The 23789-nt window shown below is 38.8% G+C and overlaps 1 protein-coding gene and 1 long non-coding RNA gene across 5 annotated transcripts in view; one reads left to right on the forward strand and one right to left on the reverse strand.

The window, feature by feature from the left end:
- cdk18 (cyclin dependent kinase 18) overlaps positions 1-23789 on the forward strand; it is a 58905-nt gene that overhangs the window by 15303 nt on the left and 19813 nt on the right. For 3 of the 4 annotated variants that reach the window (XM_078948079.1, XM_023955113.1, XM_078948080.1), the window contains one exon: positions 13914-14049. In XM_078948079.1, the coding sequence (XP_078804205.1) occupies positions 13914-14049 (136 nt within the window). Of the gene's footprint in view, positions 1-11838; positions 11978-13913; positions 14050-23789 lie in introns of those variants that run through there. The other variant, XM_011475317.4, reaches the window with a different exon arrangement.
- Positions 1879-22216, reverse strand: LOC144992333 (uncharacterized). The gene is made up of 3 exons (XR_013656210.1): positions 22081-22216; positions 2143-2250; positions 1879-2016 (listed from the first exon to the last, which is right to left on the reverse strand). It is a non-coding gene; the product is annotated as an uncharacterized LOC144992333 (long non-coding RNA).

Genomic DNA, 23789 nt, shown 5'->3' on the forward strand with positions numbered 1-23789 from the left:
AGAGATGCTGAGACCGAGGTGCCGGTTCCAGCCCCTCGCCGGAGTCAGAGAGCAACCGCGGGATTACATTCAAATCCACATCATCTCCCCAGATCAACCTGTAATGCTATTTCTTTAAGTCCTGATGTATTGTCACAGCTGTTGATCAATGTGGGTACAGCATTCTTCAGAGAAGCAATGAATGAAGGAAAGTGTGTAAATTAGGTCACCGAGGGCGGTGCCTGGAAAGCAGGGGAGAATTTAGCCAGGTGGAGAAGGTGTAGGTACAGGGTTGTGCCACTAGAGGGCGCTTCCTGGGTTTTCGGTGAACAGTTCAGTGAGGAGGTGGTGTGTTCTGGGGACCGTTATTTGACAGTTGTTTGACGGTTGTTTTGATCTGCGGATTAAAGGCGCTTGAAACCTGGCGTGAAGAGTCGTTAAGAGGGTAAACAAACATAGAAAGGTAAAAAAATAAGTTGTGTTTACTGTAATTGTTGTAAAAGTATTCTGTTTTAAGAAATTTGATGAAATTAGTAATTTGATTTGTACAATTGTCGCTGCATTTTACGTGTGTTTTACAGCAGTGCTCGACGGAGCCAATGTTGTGACTGGTGATCAACTTTGCCGTCATTCCTGTTACAGTTCGGGCCACAGAGCACCTGCTGTAGTTATTCTTGTGTACTCTTTTTCTTAAATTTGATCTTTTTCTCCATTTTTTTTAATATATTTTTTATTATATTGCAAAAACTCCTGAGTTGCTAATTTTGCAGAACCCCACTCCTGGTACCAAATTGTGTAGCCTGGCGAATTCAAGCCTGCACAGGACACAAAACTGTCTTTGGGTTCTTTATTCCAAAACAAAAATGTAACTCAGGATTTCAGATTTAAAAAAAAATGGTAATCAGGAAGATAAAAAAACAAAAACAAAATGTGGATCTATTATGCCATCTAGATGCTTCTTTTAGCCAGTCACTTTCCGATCTTCCAAAATCACGAAAGAAAACAAGTGTAAACAAAACAAAAATGGAGAAAAAGATCAAATTTAAGAAAAAGAGTACACAAGAATAACTACAGCAGGTGCTCTGTGGCCCGAACTGTAACAGGAATGACGGCAAAGTTGATCACCAGTCACAACATTGGCTCCGTCGAGCACTGCTGTAAAACACACGTAAAATGCAGCGACAATTGTACAAATCAAATTACTAATTTCATCAAATTTCTTAAAACAGAATACTTTTACAACAATTACAGTAAACACAACTTATTTTTTTACCTTTCTATGTTTGTTTACCCTCTTAACGACTCTTCACGCCAGGTTTCAAGCGGCTTTAATCCGCAGATCAAAACAACCGTCAAACAACTGTCAAATAACGGTCCCCAGAACACACCACCTCCTCACTGAACTGTTCACCGAAAACCCAGGAAGCGCCCTCTAGTGGCACAACCCTGTACCTACACCTTCTCCACCTGGCTACACATGTATCAGAGGATGTGGGATTGGCCGCTCTGCGAGTCAATCAAGTGCCTACTTCCCGGTGAGGACGATTATTTGCTGATGGAATTTATTTTTTAAAGATATTTTAATTTTTTTGTTTATTTATTTTTAAAAGGCCCACGATCTACCCAAATGTTCGTTCGATCGCAATCAACAAAATGAACCACCCCTGCTTTAGTGGTATCAGTCTGTTTTTACTGTATATGTGTTGCAAACAAAGCTGGCTAACGTGGCGCATGTTAAAACAAGTTCTAAAGCTACTGTGAACGCAGTTAATTGGGTCTGACTGACTAACTGATGGACTTCTGTCAAACTCTTTTGTCTCACTTAATGCACCTTATTTTTTGGTGCACCTGGTTTATGACAGAAGTTTCATTGACGGTGGGCCAGAAACCCGTTGCGCCCTAGCATGTGGAAAATTCTGTAATTATACAGTATCTCCACCTAGAAAATGGAACATTATTACAATAGAAGAAACAGAAAACCCATCAACGCTGCCTTCAACTTCAACAGTCATGGAACATCCTGTGACACCAACAACTCTGCAACACACAGAGAAAGGTAAATAAAATCAATCTTGTGAAGCAATCTAATCAAAGTCCAGAAAATAAACAGGACAGGGCCTTGAAGAAGCTAATAATAGAAAAATTCCATAAAACTGAACCAACCTTCATCTTTGACTGTTTTCTCTCTTCCCTCCCATTTACTGTGCTTCCTTTGGTTCATTTGAATCAGTGGTGCGTGCAGTAATGTAACTCCAGGCCCAAGGTCAGTTTCTAACACAAAACAGGAGACACAGATGATGCAGGCAGAGGCATTAACGCACAAAAGTACACTTTGTTCTAAGTATCTAAAGGTGAAACTGAAAGTATAAAACCATCGTGAAGGACATTTTTGTGTATCTTAAGACAGAGATAACCACTTGTTGGTTGTACACACACGTGTTGGATTTAAGAGGTCTTAAGACTCGATGTTCCATGCTTTTGATGCACACAGCCAGGTTTCAGGAGTGCACTGCATGCTACATGCATGTTTTTAGACCAAACTGACATACTTTTAACCTTTCCTCCCGGAATGTAGCTACAAACAGGAAGGCCACAAGTTAACCTTTGGTCTTAAAAGCTCAGTGGTGCAGGTTTGTTGATCAGTACAGGACAAATTCATGGAGGGACACATCTTAGTGAGGAAGAAATGGGGGAAAAAACAGATCAGAAAATGACAAAGCGAAAATATTTCAAAAAGAAATTCTTATAGAATCGGAAGAAATGGAAAGCACAAACATCCAATAGTTGCCTCAAACATAGGTTGAAAGCAAACGAGTCCTGTAAAGCAGCAGACCCCCACCCTTTTTCATGTATTCACGGACCAGTCTGTATGATAGGGAGGATGATTAAGGCGATTAAAAAAATAGAGGGCCATTTTAATCTCAGAATTCTGAGGAAAAAGTCAGAATTATTTTTAGCCCTTTATTTTTTCCTCTCTATGGCCCCTCTTCCGTAGTATAAGGCTAAAATGGGTATCTGATTTATTTGTTTATTTTATGTTTCCCTTAACTTTTGAGGGTAAAGTTTTCTTCATCCTCTCTGAATTATCTGCAAATGCTTTAAACTTCATTTGTAAACTAGATTCTTTGCAGGAATCATTAATGTGTTATTGATTTTCCCTTAAGCCATAACTGACAAAGTGGGAGCTCAAAAACGAGACGCCAACTTCAGCCTTGTCTGAATTTCAAGATGCGACAAAATACAAAAAAAATTAAACATATCACAAAAACAGTTTTTTTTTCTAAATATGATAATGGATGTGAACCTACTGTATGAACAACTTTATTAGCAGCCTCCTTGTAACCTTAGACAGTCGGTTGCTGAATATCCTGCATTATTAATACAGTCCACGGGAACAACTGACACAATAAATCCATATTTGGAATAAAGAGTCCTTTTTTTTGCCTGTTAAATGCGCATTTCTTTTACTTTGAAGCAAACTTTTCAAACACGTTTGTTTTTGTTAACTTTGCTAACTTGACAGTTTTATTTTAGCGATCAACGAAGCCGCTTAAAGAAAGTGGCAGATGGATTTTTGTCACATGACAGAGCAACTTAACATCCGTTAAGAATGAGTCAGATGTGGTGGGGAAAATCCAGTAGTTTTTCAAAATAAAACTTCGTTCAGAATCAGATTATAAATGAAACTGAAAAAGTGTAGGTCATGTTTTTCATGTCTGCTGTCCCACGGAGCGGTACCAGTCCACAGCCCGGGGATTGGGAGCCGCTTCTGTAAACAATGTGTGACGTGCTTTTATTGTGATAGAATGTCTCACCGTATGTCCTTTTTAAATCCGTCTTGGGACTATTATATATGTACATTTTCCTTTTTGCCAATAGTTTTTGGGTTATGAAAACAAAGTAACATGGGGAAAAAAGGGATAAAAGAAGAAAGCATTAACAGAGAAATTGTAAACTGGGAGCACATTTGGGGTCTGAGGATACTTAACATTCCTCTAAATGCAAACTTTGAGGTATTTTTGTGAAAAAAGCCTAATTTAAAAGTTGCTGTGGTTTCAGATTATTAAAAAAAAAAAGGTATCCAAGTCTGACCAGAGCTCGTCAAACGTCATGAGTCACATTCCTGCACTGTGCGCCCGTATGTAGATGTTATGTTATTATTCTGACGTGGACCCACTGACCTGCATAAAACCATCCAGACAAGTTCACATCATTGCCATCAGCTTTCGGCGAGCGCACACGAGGAGAACCGTGTGCGTTTATTCATCTGGAGCTGACACAGGCCTCTGGAAACATGACATATGGCTTCTTTTTTTTCTGAATCAAACGGGCCTCAGTTCCCCTGAGGCGGCAAACGGCTGAGCAGCTGATCACCGACCCAAACGACAATGTTTTGCTCTGACTTGGCAGCTCATTTCTGGACACAAACTTAAGGAAGTGGATTAATATCGGCTTTCTGGGAAGATCTGATTTCCTTCCAAACAACAAACCCAGTTTCCGTTTTTAAATGGTTTTTGATGCAGTTTCTGCAGTTCAGTTGTGAAACACAGCTCAGATTGTATTAGGTTTGATTGGGCGGCAGCACTACAACCAACCAAAGACACAAACAATAGACAGACAGGCTCCTACAGCTTTACTACAAATGTAAACAATCACTGGAATAAGATTTGTATTCAAAGAAAGTGTCTATCTTTATTTTGTTTAAAGCCATATCCGTTTTTATTGTCTATTTTCTATTGGTTCTTTTCTTCTTCCTCTTTCGGCTTCTCACATCAGGGGTCGCCACAGTGAACGAGTCGCATGGTAGATTTGGCATTGTTTTACGCCGGATGCCCTTCCTGACGCAACCTTCTCAAACCGGGCTTGGAACCGGCAGAGGTAGAGAAGGAAACAGGGAGCAGCCCAGAGTCGAACCCTGGTTTCACGGACGGCAGGCGCCGCAAACCAGCACGAGCTAAACCGGCTCCCTTCTATTGGTTCTTTTATTGTTTGGTTCTTTTATTGTTTTAAATTAATCAATCAATCAGATTTGTGGCTTAAAAAAATTAAACTAGTGTTCCTGTTTTCTTGAGCACATTTGGATAAATACACTTAAAGCAGACAACAAGACATTTCACCAGCTGATTTTACCAGCTGATGGAAAAATGTTTTGTAAAATTATATTTTCGGATAAAACAAACCTGTTTTTAACCCTAGTATTGTGTTCGGATCAAAATTGACCCATTTTTAAGTGTGAGAATTGGACAATTTTGACATGAACACAAAATAAAATCTGGCTGTTGAATACTCATGTACCTATTCTGATCCTCTTTGTTGTTGGGAAATAGAAAAACGCATTCTATAATATGTTTATGACAGATAATAGGTCAAGTCCTAGGGTAAAATATGAATCAAAATTTCTATTTTGCCTTTTTTTTCCTTACAGTCCCACTCCGATCATCTTTTGATCTATTTTCAACGTGTACAAAGTGGTCTTCAAATCCTCCAAAACCTGTGACATCTTCTAGGACATAGTTTCCGATGGTTATTAGAAATCTACCTCCGAGTTGTGGGTGGAACTGTTGGCTCGGAGTAGCCCCGCCCCCCTTCCCTCCCCTTTGCTGAGAGCTCTCTGTTCACACACTCTCCTGCTAGCTTACAGCCCCCCAGAAGCCAAACATAAAGTATTTGTGTATTTTTTACATCACAATTGAAATGCTCTTGTTACTTTATGCATTATCTCATAACCACTTTTGCACTATTGCCACTTTATGTCTCAGTACGTCATACAATGTCCAATCTTATTCTGTTTTTTTTTTCTTCTTTGTAGATTTGTAGATGTTTGCATATTTTGTACATTAGATTTTTGTTTTTATTAATCGTGAGTTGAGACGAAGGAAAGTTCATCTGTGCTGTATAACATGTGTATACAGTATATTTGACAAAAAAAAGCTGACTTGAACGTGTTCAAGTTTCGGTCTGAACTTCCTGTGAAGGATGTTCAAAGGCACAAATGTAAGTCCATCCAGAAAGTTCTTTTTCTGCATAAGTTGACGGTGAAAAGAAGAAGCCAACCGTGTGTGAACCATATCCAGCTTCCGTCTGTGCAATGGCATATTGACAATATAAAAACTGCCCAATGAATCGTTGGAAGTCAAAGTGGTGTCATCCTGGGTGATTGCATTACCTCACGCAGGGCTTTCCGACAACAGAGGGGCTATTGTTGCCTCGGTGCTGGTGTCAGCCCTCAGCTGCTTCAGCTCTGCAGCTTCCTAATAACCCGTGTGTTTGTTTGTACATTTACTGCCACATGAATCTCAAACAACACACTTTTCAGAGGTTTCCTGGTCCTTTCATTCATTTGCAAGACTTTTGTCGATGACTCTAAAGCTAAAGCAGACATTAGGAAGAGGTCTGTAACCAGTTAACACTTATGAACTAAAAATATGTCTTATAACAAGCAGTTTTTTTAAAAGGAACCCTGAGGTACGTTACCCATCAATGCAGAACCACCACCTTTACATATAAAACTTTAGCTTCACTAGATTGCCTGCCTAAAATAACCAAATACAAGTAAAGCAAGTGTTGATGATGCAAAAAAAATCAAAACGATGAGAAAACTGTATAAATAAATAAATAAATATATAAAACAGATTGATGTTTCTGGCCGTGGTGGGAGGATGCCTTGAATTTAAGCCTTAGTCCCACGCACCTGGACAGGTGTTTGGGTTGTCCGGGTCTGTGGAGAGTCTGCGGCTGCAGCGTAAGGGGTGCGAAGGTGTGTCTTGCAGTTCCCTCGAGGCTTGTAAGGGCATGTTAGGAGACCTCACGAAAATGGATCATACCATTGTTGGTAAGTGTATATTGAAGTATTTGTGAGGATAGTGTAAGTTACATGTACCTATGACATAAAGGTGTTGCTGGCATATGGTGCCCTTACGCCACACTCTAGTCTTTAGTAAGGTGCAGGTACTGGTTCCTTACTGACTGTGTGAAAATGCCTCTCGAATGGAGCATGGAGGTGATACGTTTGTGCCCATGGTACGTCCACACTACTCTTGGTCTTATTTCCTAATTTCTAACTGGAGAGGCGTGCAAGGAAATCTTAGTCACAACTGACTTTAAAGGCTGGCTACAGGCTGTGAAAAAATGGGCTAAACTGTATGGGGCACGCAGGGGACCAATACAAAATATTAAGATTGTAGGCAATCCAGTGAACCCATAGAGCGAAAATGTTTACGCGCTTTTTTCCCATGGGCGTGCTGCGAGCGACATGTCATGACCCTTAAATAACACTTCAAGTTAAATAGCCTCCCCCAAACTGCACACATCCCAAGGAGCCTGTTGGTCCTGTTCAAATGAAAAGTATGCGCTCCTTAAAATTTGGAAATTAGACAGTCTGTGTGGGTGTCCTAGGGGCACTTACATATGACCTGCACACCCCATGCATCCAGCATTGGTGTGCGGTCAGTAAGGAGCACCTTAGTAACGACTAGGGTAGGGGTGAGCAAACTTTTTGACTTGTGGGCCCACAAAGGGTTCTAAAATTTGACCAGGAGCAGATTTGTGGAGTGTTTTGGTAATCCCCTCCATAAGAGAAGGAAATAACATGAAATCTGGACATGTTTGTCCCTTTCAGGGCCACACACCCATGCACACTCACATTCACACATAGGGACAATTAGAGTAACCAATTAACCTGTGAAGCCGGATTTCCCAGAGAAAAGCCACGCATGCACGGGGAGAGCATGGCTAGTCCACAAAGAAAGTTCCCCATTGGTGATTCTGCTTCAGGTCCCCAAGCTACATAAATGTCAGAAAAAACAAATCTTCCAACAGCACACAACATGCAAACAACTTCACAAAGGTCAATGTATTTGTAGTGCACCATCTATGGAGAGACACCAGAATTGCAGGGAATATTAAGCATTAATCAGGATTATCAATATAATTTATTCCAGTTTGGTGGGCCATATTAACATTTGGCCCTTGGGCCATATTTGCCCACCCCTGGACTAGTGTGGTGTAAGGGCATCATACAACTGCGTCATACATACGTTGTAAGTGTGCAACTTCCAGTATCCTCCCAAATACTTCATGGTACATTTACCATACGCACGACAATGGTACGTTCCATTTTCATGGCGGCCTTAAGGTTGCGACAAGACACACCTGCATTTCTTCTCTTTACGACCCTCCATAGGCCGGACCACCCAAAAACATGCAACCGGGTTCATTGAGTAATCCATGGCCTTGACATTTCACCAACTGTATGCCCCGCACAAGTTTGCCCATTTTCTCAGCCGCAGACAGCCTCTCTTCACCCGTAAGGACAGTTGTAACCAAGGCATGAGATGTTGATGGTGTCAAAAAAACGACTTGAAAACTTGCAGAGAAAAACCCACTTGGATTCCTTTGTGGTGGGAGGACGCCTTCAATTTAGTCTCGTCAAAATGATGTCATTTGCAGAGAAGTTCATTGCAGTGGTGGGGCTGTAATCTGTTTTTCTTGCATTCCTTCGTGCTGTCAGAACACTAACAAGGGCTGAAGTCGTAAAAGCTCATGAGCTCTCGAAGGGAACCAAAAAAAATCCCACAAACACACCAGGACTTTAGTCTGCGTATTGATTTCTCTCAGTGCCATAAGCCTCTTGAATCTTCACTTCTCGGCTCTATAAATCTGCTTTGTGTCTGAATGTTTTATGTTCAGCTTTACAAAAGTCTATTGTTGTGCTTTCCTTAAAAAGCCAAAAATATATTCCTGAAAAGATGAACTCCAGAATTCTCCAGCTGAGGTCGATACGCTGCTTTTGTCTGCAGTACTTACTGTGTTTTTCCGTTTTGGCTACATTTATTTGTTTATTTTTTGCAGTAATGGGGTTTCTCTACATGAAGAAGAGTCACATGAAATTGATTCAGTCCATTTTAAAGGCCTCCACTTTGCCGGGAATCAGAGATGTGGCTGGTCTCTGCGCTGAGCGGCGTGTCGGTTATTTTTAGCTTTCCCTTCTTTTTTTCCCACCGCATCTTCCCTCCGACTCACTGTTCAGTTTATGGCCGCCGCCTACACGTCTGTAACAACTTCATTTTCTTCTTTTGACACCTGTATGTCTGCCACCAAGCACTTTGAAACGTTCTCACATCTACAAATGGATGAACAATTTGGTCTTTTTAGTCTGAAAGGAAAAGTCTGTGCTGATTTTTCAAAGATTATCTTATTTCTTTCTTGATTTTCACAAACATCTTTTGCAATTTTTTCATAGTCTGTTTGTTGTTTGTTTAGAGTTACTTGTTTTTTACTTTTTTAATCTTTAAAGATTAGAAGATATTAGCAACTTTATGATTTTATAACATCTTTTTACTTTAAATTTCATAAGGAAAGCTTTGGAAATAAAATCATAATATAAAATAATATAGCGGTTTAAGAAAAAAATGGATGCATTTTTGTCATTTTTCACAAATCTATGAAGAAACAATTCTTTGCCGTCCAATCATCATCATTTAGTTTTTTTCAAACCAGAATCTAGAGTCTTTGTTGTCGTCTCATGGTCGCCCTGTAGCGAGAAGCTGGCTGATCATCTTTAGGGTGGGGTTAAAAAACTCTAAAGGTGTCTTTTTGTTCATCACATAACAGCAGAGGAAAACGATCAGGAGCTCCTTGTTTAACTTGATCCACCTCAGGTTCCTCAGAAAGAAGAACTGCTTTTAGAGTTGCATAAGTAAACAGTAAATAACACTTCTATAGTATTTTACTACCTTCTTCAAAGTCCCAAAGCACTTTACAGTCGGTCCTGTTTATCCATGCACACAAATTCACACTCTGATAGCGGCTCTGCTGCCAAACGCTGGTTCCAACCTATAACCACCAGGAGCAATGTGTGGTTCAGTGTCTTGCTGAAGGACACTTTTTCTCATGTGGCATCACCTGTTTGTTAGCAGTTGTGGAATTTTCTGTCTTTGTTTTACGCATATTTTGCGTTGTCTTGCTAATTTGGCAATAAAGTTATGGATTTGTAATGAAACTAATTTTAGCTGGCAGTGTAACTACTAGCCAGGGCTCTAAATGAACTCTTTCGATTACAAGCCGGGGTGGCCGGTAACATCCAAAGTCCACCAGCCAAATTAAAGTGCCTTGCGAAAGTTTTCAGCCCCCTTGAACTTTTCAACCTTTTGCCACATTTCAGGCTGCAAACATAAAGATATAAAACTTTAATCTTTTGTGAAGAATCAACAAGTGGGACACAATCACGAAGTGAAACGCAATTATTGGATATTTCAAACTTTTTTAACAAAGAAAAAATGGAAATATTGGCAAAATTATTCAGCCCCCTTAAGTTAATACTTTGTAGCGTTACCTTTTGCTGTGATTACAGCTGTAGGTCGCTTGGGGTCTGTCTCTATCAGCTTTGCACATCGAGAGACTGAAGTTTTTGCCCATTCCTCCTTGCAAAACAGCTGGAGCTCAGTGAGGTTGGATGGAGAGCGTCTGGGAACAGCAGTTTTCAGTTCTTTCTACAAATTCTCGATTGGATTCAGGTCTGGACTTTGACTTGGCCATTCTAACACCTGGATATGTTTATCTGTGAACCATTCCATTGTAGATTTGCTTCAGGTTTTGCCTTGTGGCAAACTTTAAACGACACTTTTTATGGATATCTTTAAGAAATGGCTTTCTTCTTGCCACTCTTCTAGATTTGCCAGATTTGTGCAGTATGACTGATTGTTGTCCTATGGACAGACTCTCCTACCTTAGCTGTAGATCTCCACAGCTCATCCAGAGTGATCATGGGCCTCTTGGCTGCACCTCTGATCAGTCTTCTCCTTGTTTGAGCTGAAAGTTTAGACGGACGGCTGGGTTTTTGTGGATTTGCAGTGGTCGGATACTCCTTCCATTATAATATTATCGCTTGCACAGTGCTCCTGGGGGATTTTTTTTACTTTTAAATTTCTATGTGCAATTATTCAATTATTTATTGAAAAAGAGCTGCTAAAAACAATTTCGTTGTGCACTGCATATTGATAATAAAAGATTCTGATTCTGATTAAAGCTTGGGAAATATTTTTTTAACCAAATCTGGCTTTAAATTTCTCCACAACAGTGTCTCAGACCTGCCTGGTGTGTTCCTTGTTCTTCAAGACAAAACATTTTCAGAAATCCTCACTGCACATCTGGAGAGACTTTGCTGTACAGAAAGTGAAGGGATTTAATCATTTTGCACGCCCAATATTTCAGTTTTTTATTTCTTAAAAAAGTCTGAAATATCCAGTACATTTGGTTCGACTTCATGATTGTTTGCCACTTGTTGCCAATTTAGTTTTATAACTTTATGTTTGCAGCCTGAAATGTGGCAAAAGGTTGAAAAGTTCAAGGGGTCCAAATACTTTCGCAAGGCACTGTAGATTTCTACTGGCCAAAAATGTATCTGGAAAATAATGTATGCATTTGAAAGCAAAAAAGTAATTCCCTTTACTTATAAAGTTTCTGTTAATGTTTATTCTCTCGCAAAAACAAAACACTAATAATTATTGAAAGTCTTGTCTTATATCAGGTTTTATAACGTTACAAAAATGTAATGCTAATTTAGCAAAATACCCTTCTGATCTTTGAACCTTTTCATTAAAGTCCTATAATGTTTATTTCTAGTCATCGTCATTTATCACAAATGTTTTTTTCAATGTACAACAGAAGAGTAAGTATGAAAATAGTGATAAACAATATTTACTGTACTCTAAAGGTTTTTTTCCAAAAGCATTGGAAAAAAAACATGCATACATTGTGTGGTGTGCTTTATTAATTTCAAAGAGTTAGAATGACGTGGAGCAATAAGTGATTGTTTGTTTGTCTTAGTTGAGGTCAGTGTGAGTAAATGCTAGAAATTACCAGCGAACCTGAATGAAGCAGAAGTGCAGAAATTCCATGTAGCCCATGAATGCACCACCTGCATCAGCTTACGTGAATTTTAAAACTGTGCAATAGTCAGCGTTAAATCTTTGAACGAACTCTGGGATGGATGTTAGAGGTGAGGCAGACACTTAAAAGTCATGGTTGTGAGTTTGAGCCTCTTGTTAGAGATGATGAACTCAGTGGCTCGTGAATTTTTTTCTTCTTTCTAGTTCTACCCGCCAAATTCAAGTTTTGCTCGTATTTGTTGGGTGGGCGCGTGTTAATTTAGAGCCATGTTACCACACACTAGCGTTAAATTACGTTTTCTTTATAGGTTAATATTCTTTCGCTAATGTGGAATCACCTGTTTGTTAGCAGTGGTGGAATTTTCTGTCTCTGTTTTCAGCGTATTTACGTTGTCTTGCTAGTTTGTCAATAAAGTTATGGATTTGTAATGAACTAATTTTAGCTAACAATGTTACTACTAGCGTTAAAATACTTTTTCTTTTTAGGTTAGTAACTCATTGGTTAGTATTCTTTCGCTAATTTGGCACCACATTTTTGTAAGCAGTTGTGTAATTTTTTGTTTATTTTTGTGCATATTTTGCGTTGTCTTGCTAATTTGTCAATAAAGTTTTGGATTTGTAATGAACTAGTTTTAGCTAGCAGGGTTAGTTTGTTAATCTTCCAAAAATGTGTGCTTTTTTGTCATATGTGGCATTATATTAAAGAACAGGTTGTTAAAAATATCAAAAATAGTTTGACTTGTTTGTAAAAGTATGCGTAACAGTCACGCCATCTGACCTGCACAGCGCCACACAGGAAACATCTGACATTTTGCGAGGATTTAATGCAACGTCCTGACGGAGCTAAAAGATAACAGGAGGGAGTATAGCTGCAAGCTGTAATTGAATCTTCCACACATATCTCCAAAGGTTTGGCAGTAATGAGACACAAACACACATCCACCAACGCTTAGTCACAAATTCATGTCAGCGGGAAAATTTCACAAAGACCCCCATGACACCAGGCTTTGCAGATGACAGGACACAAACACACACACACACAGAGAAAAACCAGAGAAGCTAAAAAAGAATTATGGCAAAAATAAAGGAGCAAGAAGTGTGAAAGCTAACTAGTCAGGCCGGTTGTGCTTGTGTAACCCAGTGTGGAATAATCATCTGCCTTCCTGCTGCTTTCTGCCTCATTATCCAATGACACAGACAGCTGTCTTTAGTCAAGCTCCTCATAAAGATCCATCACAGCAGCACAACATCATGCTGTGGAGCTTGTTCCAGCTTAGTAGGAGTGATGACACTTTGATTCGGATTTTTCTCCAGCACATCCATGACTTCAAACAAAAAATATGTTTCCTTCCTGTGTCTAATAGAACAAATTGAACTTTTGAGCATAAGAAAGAACCAATCATGTAGTTGTAGCTTAGGGCTACATTCACATTTGACGTGCGTTTAGCCCACAGTGTTCAGACTGGACAAGCGGGGAGGGGCTTCTTCTTTTTCTACTGTTTACTAGTGCATCTCTGCTGCCTACAATTTGAAGAGGCTTCGTACAATATGTCGGGCTCGCAATTTGGGCATGGAACGGAAACAGTTCCGTTCATTGCTAGCGTCCTTGCATTTGCTGATAGGGATTACCATAATGTCAGGCGAGTGGCCTTAATTTATCTTTGAAAAACAAAGGCAGACGTCGTCTAGCTCCTCGCCATTTATGGGTTCACCAGATAAACCAGCTATGCTCTGAGTTTGGTTAGTTTCACCACGTTGCTATCAGAGTCTCTGATTGGTCAAAGTTCGACCTGGTTTAGCTGGCAATGTGTGTTTAAGGGCCACATGTTTGTACGGAGACCTCAAAAACAGTTGTAAAAATTGAAGTTGTATATTCAGGCAGCACTACAAAATGGCGAACGCACTATACAGTGCACTATGCAGTGAGTAGTGAAGGAATTTGGACACAACCATGGACTTTTCAGCAGAAGTGGCTGCTTGATCGCGAGTTGCCGAGGGCGATATGAACATAGCTTAGTGATGTTTTCTTTTCTTCCTTTCCTACAGGGTTTCCTCCTCAACACCATGAACAAGATGAAGAACTTCAAGAGGCGGTTTTCTTTGTCGGTTCCTCGCACTGAGACCATCGAGGAGAATGAGTTCACTGAGCAGATCAATCAGCTCAACATATGCCACACCCAGGGTAAGACGGAGTCAGCCATCTTTACTCTCTCACATGGTTTGATACACATCTCTATGTGTGGTTCATGAATCAATCCTTTTAAAAAATAATTATTCAACCTTTATTTATCAAGATAAAACCCGTTGAGATCAAGATCTCCTTTTCAAGGGTGTATGGGGTCAAATTAGGATCAGCTTAAAATGAATGAAAAACCAGAAAAAAACGATTGAAAATTTGAAAATAGTTTTAAACTCAAAAGTAAACATAGTTAACTTGGAGGAATTGTTGAAAATTTGAAAATAAAATTGTAAACTAAAAACTTGAATAAAAAGAAAAAAATAAACCTAAAACTGCTTCCAAATTAAAAACAAAAGTTTGTTTGTATTTTCCACATTTTTTGAAGCAGTGATGGAGAGGAGGTCACTGAACAGACACCTTTCAATCATGGATAACCCAGAGCATCCTCTCCACCCTGTTCTGGACAAACAGCGGAGCTCCTTCTCTAGGAGACAACTCCGCTCCAAAACTGCCCGGTACCAGAAATCCTTCATACCCAATGCAATAACCCTGTACAACAAATCACAATGCAAAAGATAAACTTTGCACATTTTTTATTATCTATTTATTTAGTTTTTTTCTATTTTACACATTTCTTTTGCACATCTTTTTACCTGCACTGTTGTGTAAATAGCTTTTTAAATTATACTACCTTGATGTTTGCATGTATGCTACATTTTCTTTGTTCTTGTTTTTATTTATATCATTCTAAGTCTTTTTTTTTTCCTCTGCTGTCAGTTGCTATGGTGACAAACAAATTTCCCACGTGTGGGATCAATAAAGTATTTCTGATTCTGATTTGGTTTTTTTTGTTTTTGTTGGGGTTTTTGTTTCAGTTCTCAGTTTTCAATTCAGTTGTCAGGCGGATCCTGTTTTATGTGGGGGCGGGGCTTTTAGCCCATTGGCTACCAGGTCATTTACATACAGTCTGGTGATCCTAATTTGACCCCATAGACCTGGTCAGGAGGTCAGCCGCACACGTCATAAAACTTGTCCACAGAATAAAATCGATTGGAATTTTACAAGTATTATTTAAAGATTAAAGTGCAGGGAAGTGACTTAATGTGACAAACGTCAATAGATGTAAAACAGTCAGACATAGGGTGCAAAAAAGATTCAACTGACTTTGGAGCATGGAGCTTGTGGCCTGCCCAGTGTATTTTCTATGTAAAAAATTAGATCTTTTTCGTCTGCTCCTGATTTACGATTTAAATAAATACTCACAAATGCAGTTTTAATCTTACTTTTCTTTGTATATGTCTCCCATCATTAAAAAATGCCACAAGAACATGTTAAAAACACCAGAAACACACGTTTCATTAAAGTGGTTCTTTAATTAATTCCCCTCATAAAAATAAACGTTTTAACCGTGCAAATGGTTGAATCTATTCATGTGGAACAGTCACAGACTGGAGCATTGACAAAATGGATCATTTAAGGCGTCTTGGTCGGCCCTGATTTAGTCAATCCGCTTCTGCAGATGTAAGAATCACACTGCTCTTTTACAAAAAGTCACTCTTAAATAATCATGTCTGATAAATGACCCAATAAACAACGAGACACACAGAAACAGGCCGAATCCTGACGGCAAACAAACTCGTGGTTGCTGCAGCAAAGATTTGGGTAATGAAGCACATCCACATTCAGATTCTGTGTCCCTGAGATTAGCAGAGGTTTTTCCTGCCTTGACTGGTACCGCCGCCCCCACAGAAGATCAGCTGCTCCGAGCACAAATTAGGCTAAAATAAGCAGAATTACATCACACACAGAAGCTGATTACACTTTGAATTGGCCGTCCAACCGCTTCTGACTCCTTTATGGAACAGGATTCTTAAGAAGAAATGATAAAAAAAAATTAAAAAAAAGTTGCACAAGACTTTACGAAATAATTGTGAGCAAAATCGTTTTTAATTGGGCCCTAAAAACAAGAAAAACTTGATATTTCTTGGAAAATAAAGGTTACGCTTCAATACAGCTACTGTCAAAGTGAAACACAGCATGCGATTGGGGCAAAAAAAAGACATTTTAGGCACAGAAAGTGCCTAAAAATTGAATCTTTTTCTATAATGTTGTTCAACTGTGAATGTATGCACACCTTCCAGAACGTTCCTCCTTTATCTCATTAGTCCACAGAATACCTTTCAGGAAATTTGTGGAACCATCCAAATGCTTTTGTCCAATCTAAGCTCAGCGGCTAATCTTTGCTAAATAAATACAAGCATTCATGTCACTGACAGGATATTTACTTATAAAAGGAGGGCAATTGTTTTTTTTCCCCTCCTGACTCATTTATTCATTTAAAACTCAGGTTATTTCTGTGGCGTATTAAACACTTTTTACAATCAGGCTGCGGGTCTCCTGAGTCAAAGGGAGGCCTCTCTGGCTGGCAGAGGCCAGCAGCTGTTTTAGTGGACTGTAATCCTCCAGAGAGAACCTCAGTCTGCTCCTGATGCTCGGAGGAGGAAGCAGGCGGACACGGAGAACAAATGCATGAAGGGATGGCTCCTGACACTCCAATCGATTGTTCTCGCAGCGTTTCTGAGGGCACTGGGATTATACAAGTTCACTTCCTCCCGCTCCTTGTTGAAGCAACTAATCAAAATCTATTTTCCAAACTTAATATTCAAAAGCTCTATATCATGCTATAAGCCTTGCAGACTAAAATATATCCATATATATGATAATGTATTACTTTTGGCACACTAAACAACGATTAGTTTTTTAAACAGCTAATTTTCCTACCTGGAAGTATGACAACTCGGTGTCCGAGGCCTTTTGCTCCTTGTGAGTGCCACCCATTTCATGATGTCATCCTAGAGCTGGCCTCCACAGCGTGTCTGCGTTTCACCCACAAAAACGCACATCACAACATTTGGCAAAGATGGATGTGCGTATCGTGGAGCCTTACAAAAGCGTTTAGCCACCGCTAGCTTCTTGGAAAAAGTATGTGTGTGTGTTAGCCTTGGGGGGTGGGGGGTTGCTGGCAGCGCAGACTTCTTCCTGGAAGAAGCTGTTCCTCACTTTATGATGTCACAATGTGAGAACCCACTCGTTTTTGTTCGGACACCTTATGCTCCTAGAAGTGGATCAATAGGAAGGGGCCAGAGGGTTAAAGTAGACTGACCCTGACCATTGTTTTTGTTTTATGGACTAAACGGACTTAAGATGGGGGTTATTCAGCCATCATCTCATGTCTCATTTAAATGTCAACTATTTGGTGTTACATTGTTCACTTTTTATTGTGTTGTAGAGAAAAAGTAAGACAGGAATCATGTGGATGGTAAAAAAACGGTCAACGGTGTATACTTGTGTAGCACTTTTCCACCTTGTTTAAGGTCCAAAGCGCTTTACAGTCACAGTTTCAGTCCCATTCACTCATCTACACATATTCATGGTGGTGGCTCAGCTGTCTTAACGCTGGCGCCAGCCTATAACCACCATGAGCAACGTATGGGGATGACTTTAGTCTACATTATGTGTTACAGTTTATTGGTAGGCTAGACAAGACTTCTCCAAATGTAAAACTAACATTTAGAAATCAAACAGAAAACAGCATCCAGATGAGGTTTGTCAGCGTTAAGGGGCTGTTAAATGTGGTTTAAGAAAAACAAATTCTGATGATGACAGCAGCCTGCTCTGAGAACGGCTTCCTCACCGACCCATCACTAGTTAAAAAGCCACACTAAACAGAAACAGAAGGTGAGCTGTCAGAGAGCATAGAGATCATGTGTGTGGTGGACGATTCAAAGTCAGGAAGCAGATGGATTAGAACAAAAATTACAATCACGAAAGCCCAGAACAATGCTAACGCAGTAAAATGTCAGGCAAAACACAACATTTCCATGACTCAAAACAATATAACTAAAGAGAATTTACACAGAAAAGATAATTGACGCAGTATTTCTGTCACCCGGGTTCTGCTGAGGTCAGTTCTGTGGGAATCTTTGGAGACGATATTTGACGTAAAGTCCAGTGAATCGAGTAAATTCTTTCTTTTTTTCCCTGAACGTTCATTTTTCAGAGCGCATCTGCAACCTTTCCAAATAAAAACTGGTGTTTGTAGATGCAGTTACCTGCTTGGTTCAGTCTTTTTTAAAGCCCCCCTTTTTTCAGTAAAGGTGAAATCGCTTATTTTAATTTAATTTGAAAAGTGCCCAAGTTTTAAAGACGTGGGTCTTAATGATGCTTGAGGGACCGGAAGAACAAACACAGAATGTGGTCTGTTGGAGCTGCAGGCAGACCTTAACATGAATTTTGTGCTATATTCCGTAAAGTTGAGCTCTAAGAGAAAGTTTTTTTGAATTTATTTTAGCTTTCTCAGCCCATGTAGATTCAGTACATAATCTTGAATAATATACATTTATGAACATATTTTCAAAATGTAAATCTCACAGTGCAAAATATAGTTATTTTTTTGGGTTAATTACTATCACTTTTTAATAGGGGTGTGTATTGGCAATAGTCTAGCAATGCAATACTTCTCGCGTATATGTCTCACGATACAATATACTTATCACGATTCAATTCACTTCAATTCAATTTTGTTTATATAGCCCGATTTTACAACAATAGTCCTCACAACGGGCTACGTTCAAAGACGGTACCAGAACAATTTTTAAATATATTATTTTAAAGAGTATGAGACAACGGAGTATGAGTAAAAAACAAACAAAAAAAACCTCCCAACCTGAATAGTAATATGCCGTTCATTGTAATGAGCTATAATAATCATATAATTGGTCAAATATAGCAATTTTTTCTAAGGTTTAAAATGTAATTGATACATAATTGCTTATATTGTTTGTTTTTGATTTTTTCATTTCACAATAAAACCAGGCAAACTGTCAAAATAAAAACGGACTACAGTGTAATCATTATATAATTTAATCATTTTTCTAAAGATGGGATCTAACACAAATATGAAAAACAGGTAACTGATTTAAGAATTTTTTTCAATTAAATTGGACAAACTGCAGTGCAGAAAAGCATGTACAGTAATCCCTCGCTATAACACGGTTTACTTTTCACGGTGTCGCTACTTCACGGATTTGCATCGTGCATTGTGTTCTGCATTCTGATTGGCTAAAAAGTCACTCCGCTTCTTCTCTACCTGTGCGTCAATAACGTTGCAGTTTAATATGTACAGGTACGTAAATCAGCTTGACGAATTTACATTACGTGCAAATTCTCCTGCAATTTCGAGTTTCTCTAAAACCCATAGAAAAAAGAGCGACAACAACAACTGCCTATCACTATCACTTCTTCTCCTGAACAAACACAGCTGCACCGCGGGCTTCAGAAGGAGAAAACACTGCAGAGCGGAGTCAGGAAGCAGCGGCTCAGTCTGAAGAGCAGTGAAATACACCTGAGTCACTATTTGTCCGACTGTACTTTGTATTTTTTTTCATAATCATTTTAAATTTTCTCCCGTTTAATCCAATTACTCGGGTCGCAGTGGGCAGGGCTAATCTCCGCAATTTGAAGCCTTCTGTTCACATTGATGATTCAAATTATTATTTGACAGTACAGTACAGAAGTTATTTGTTGAAAAAAACGTTTCTAAAGTACTTTTATTTGTGAAACAAATGCTTGAGCCTGTAAAATGGTTTGTTCTTTCTTTTCAATGTATTATAGAGTTTTTAATTGTATAATAATTGTAAAAAAAATGAAGGTTTCTACTTCACGGATTTTGCCTATCACGGGTTCTTTTTGGAATGAACCCCCGCGAAAAACAAGTGTTTACTGTATGTCAATATGAACATATGTTATTCTGGTCTCCAGCACTGCAAACCTGTAATGTGTGGTTTTTGGCAGGATGCCCCGGTTTACATTTCACATTGAAGAGCAATTTAATCTGTTTAGCGAGGCTCCAATATGCTAATGTCATGTTGAGGGCAATTGCATTAGTCACCGCGATACACAACTTCTGTTTGACAGCCAGCTCTAATTGTATTAATTGATTCATTTTTCAGTTCAGGGTCAAAGGAAGAGCCTGTCCCTGCTGTCACACAAACATGACCGTGCAGTTTTTACTCCGAAAGACAATCGCTCTACATCCCATCAAGCCTGGTTTTGGACAGTTTGAGGAAAACATCAAAACTAAGTACTTAATAATAACACATAATAATAAACTTAATAATAAGCTACTGTTTACTAATATTAAAGTGCAAAATATTAGCACGAACCCGTTAGTCACAGACAATATTAGCTAGCATGTCTGTTATCTAAGTGCATAATTTACCACAACATTGTTAGCATTTTTAAATTAAATGAATTACATTCAATTAAATCTGAAAAGCCAATATGTTCTAACCCATATAAAGACCATTTTTGTTTTGGGCCCCAAAGCAAGAACAAAATGATGCTAACTAGTGTTTTGTTTGACCTTTTAGATAGAAAATAATTGATTTATATATATTTTTTAATCCTTTGTTGCATTTTAAGCTACCTGCTAATGGGAAAAAAACGTGCAAGTTAAAAGTTGATATGACAAAAATCATCAATCATCAATTTTATTGAAAAAAAAAAACGTTTTTTAATAAATAAATGTGGTGACATAACTATCAATAACGAACATATGCATAAATACAAAATTATCTTAAAATGAATACTTTGTGCACAACTTCAGATAAAAATTTAAATACAACATTTAGTTTTACGTTTGAATACGACTCTTGCTTGTCTTGAAAATGAAATTTCCCCTGTTAACAACATCGAGTCCGGAAACATCGATGAAACTGAGTGAGCATGCGCTCTGAGCCTCATTTATTAAACTACAACAGAGTTAAACCTTTGAGAATATTATTGATCCCCTGGAAGGAAAATTGTCTTGATACCTTATCTTGATACCATAGTTCTGTTGGATAACAACAAAAAAACAGATTATAATAGCGATGTCCTGAAGCATTTTCTGTTCTAAGGAGAGAACAGCTGACCGAATAAACAACGCACCGGACCCGGGGGTGGTGGGGGGAAAAAAAGAGCAGCAGACATCCTGCTTATAAGCTGTAAACAAGTCAATGCTCGTCAAAATAAAAAAAAGATGACAATAAGAAAATGATGAAACAAAATAAGAAAAACCTGAGCAGGCGACGGAGGGATTCCCACCTACCTGCTGCCACCACGGTGTTGATTGTACTAAATAAAAGATTTAAAGCATTTGGGGTCCCTGATTTTAATACAATTTACATGTGTTTTTATGTGGCACACACTTTTACCCACAATGCACACATAGGTCTACAAAGGGCTGCTCACACACCGATCAACACACATTTCTATGTAGAAAATTAGGGCCTGGATTGGAATGGAATGGAATGTTTTATCTTCTGCTGCCTCCCCTGTCACATTGTAATGACTATGCAGATTATTACTAGGCTTTTTAAAAAGGTGTAAAGAGCCCCTAGGGATGTCTTAAAGAGACTTTGTTGAAAAATTCCTGCGACTGTAGTGCGTGTGGGCTCAGATAAAACAAGTGTGTGTGCTTTTAGATAAAAGCAGAATCCCTGCTTTAATGAAAAAGTTCTCATGGAAACTAACAATGTCACTCAATGGGAATAATGCAACTTTTTCTGAATTATCTTTGAACATTTCTAAGGTGCAGGAACTGCAAATCGTAGTGAGCGTTCATTCATATTCCTCCTGAGTTCCTTGCAGCGGTGGGGCGCCGTGGGGGGGTCGTGATCATATTAGCGCTGCCTTTAGTGGAGCTAATTAGCATCAGGAGATCAAAGCAACACTGTGTGTCTGTGATATTCAAATAACCAGTAAACAGGTTGTTATTTCATCCGTCCCGCCCATTCAAACGGCTAACAGCCTGTCCAAAGCCTCTCTGTAGTCCGCGCTCTCTAACAGCCACCTAGACACTGGCAGTGTTAACTAATTGCATGTGTTTATGCTGTAATTAGAAATCTGTGACATGGGGAGGTATTGGCTAAGCTGCTCTGAATATAAGATAGTGCCAAAGATAGGTTTTGTTTTGCAGCTACACCTGGTTACCTTGTTTGCCACCGTCCCCATGGCAACTGTAGGTCCTTGATGATATGTTGTGTGTGCACACGTCGACAGGTCTGCCATACCAGCAAGGTGGCCGATGAATGAAGGATCAAACTGCGGCTCCAGCTCCATAGCGGGAGCTTCAAAAGACACAAACACACGATTCACAGTGTTATGTGATGATCAAAGTCTAATGTTCCCAACACAATAGAGTCCATTAGACAAAGGTCGCATTATGAGTGGGGTACATTATTTCTGGGTTCTTTGATTTTTCTCAGCGCATTTCCTCCAATTATAAAGATCTGATGTCTGCAGAAAAGAAATGACACTAAAATTCTGTATATGTTTTAATATTCTGTTGTTCTGTTCACACTGCATTTGAATACATTGACGAAAGCCTTTTTGCTTTGTTTACATTGAACATTTGCTTGTTCTATTTGACACAATTCCTCCACAAGTCTTTATGAATGACATTACTCGATCTAAAAGTAGACTTTTGAACATTTCATCATGTACATATAGAATAATTGATTCAACTACCCCTCTGACATTTATTGGATGTCTTCTTTATTCCCCTGTGTGATATTAACTGTTTTAGAGTAAAACCATTTGTACTATAGTAGAACGCTTTGCTTTTCTACCTGCTTCTATCAAACAAAATAAAAAATATCAAAAACATTATCAATATTGTTTTTTTACAAGATAAATGATTCCTTAATTCATATATCCTCCCCATTTGCATACCTTTTTTCTTTTCTTTTTTCCTCACTTCTGCACTTTCCTCCTTTTTTATGCTAATTGTATATGAAGTTGTTCACATATGCTAACTAAAATTATGTTTTAGTACGTGAATTTGAAGCATATTTTGTGTACACTTGAAAAATCTTAATAAAATGTTTTTGCACCCTAAAATTGATAAAGGATGAAAACAAAATGATGCTAAATCCTCCTGTTCTTTGCAATAACAAAGCCTTAAAAAAACTTGGTGAGCAGAAGGTGGACAAAAACCCCAAAACAAATCAAGACATAATGTTGTTTTCACGTGGAATTTAAATGATAAAAATGTATTCGACCTAAGTAGTCGTCCACTGACTCCATATCTTGAAAGAAAAAGTTTTCTCCTGGAAACCAAATAACTGTCATGCCTGCAGCGTCTGTGTTGATTCTTGGCCCTCCAGACCTTCTTCCTGTCTCTTCCTCCTCTCTTCTGCAAAACACCAATTAGCTCCAAATGACACGTCACCTTCCCTTCCCTCCAATTATCTGCAGCTCGGTGTGTGGAGGCTCCGCCAGCGCCTTAAACCCACTCAAGCTCTGACTCAAGGAGAGTCCGCAAACATTTACCAGCACCTATATTTATAGATTTATTTCTGTTGCAGCGTTCCAGATAAATGTTTATATAAAAGCGGCGACTTGTGAACCAAACACAAGAGTTCTCACCAGGCTCAGCAAAAAGTACTGAAAGTTTTAATTTATTAAAGTAACGATTATAATCTGAATAAAAAACAGAGTCAATAAGATAAAGATAACAACTGCAAAGAGAAAACCTTTATGTTTGGAAAATTAAAACAGAAAGTTTATAGAAAAATTGACAAATGATTTAAATCCCTGAATAAAAAGCTTTCATTACAGAATTTAAAACTATATCCAAAAAATAAGAACCCTGCATTTGCAGCAGGTTTCAAACACAACTGATCCACACAAGGGGACGT

The sequence above is a fragment of the Oryzias latipes genome, chromosome 5, assembly GCF_053564925.1.
Source record: "Oryzias latipes strain Hd-rR chromosome 5, Olatipes_Hd-rR_3.1".
Taxonomy (NCBI): domain Eukaryota; kingdom Metazoa; phylum Chordata; class Actinopteri; order Beloniformes; family Adrianichthyidae; genus Oryzias; species Oryzias latipes.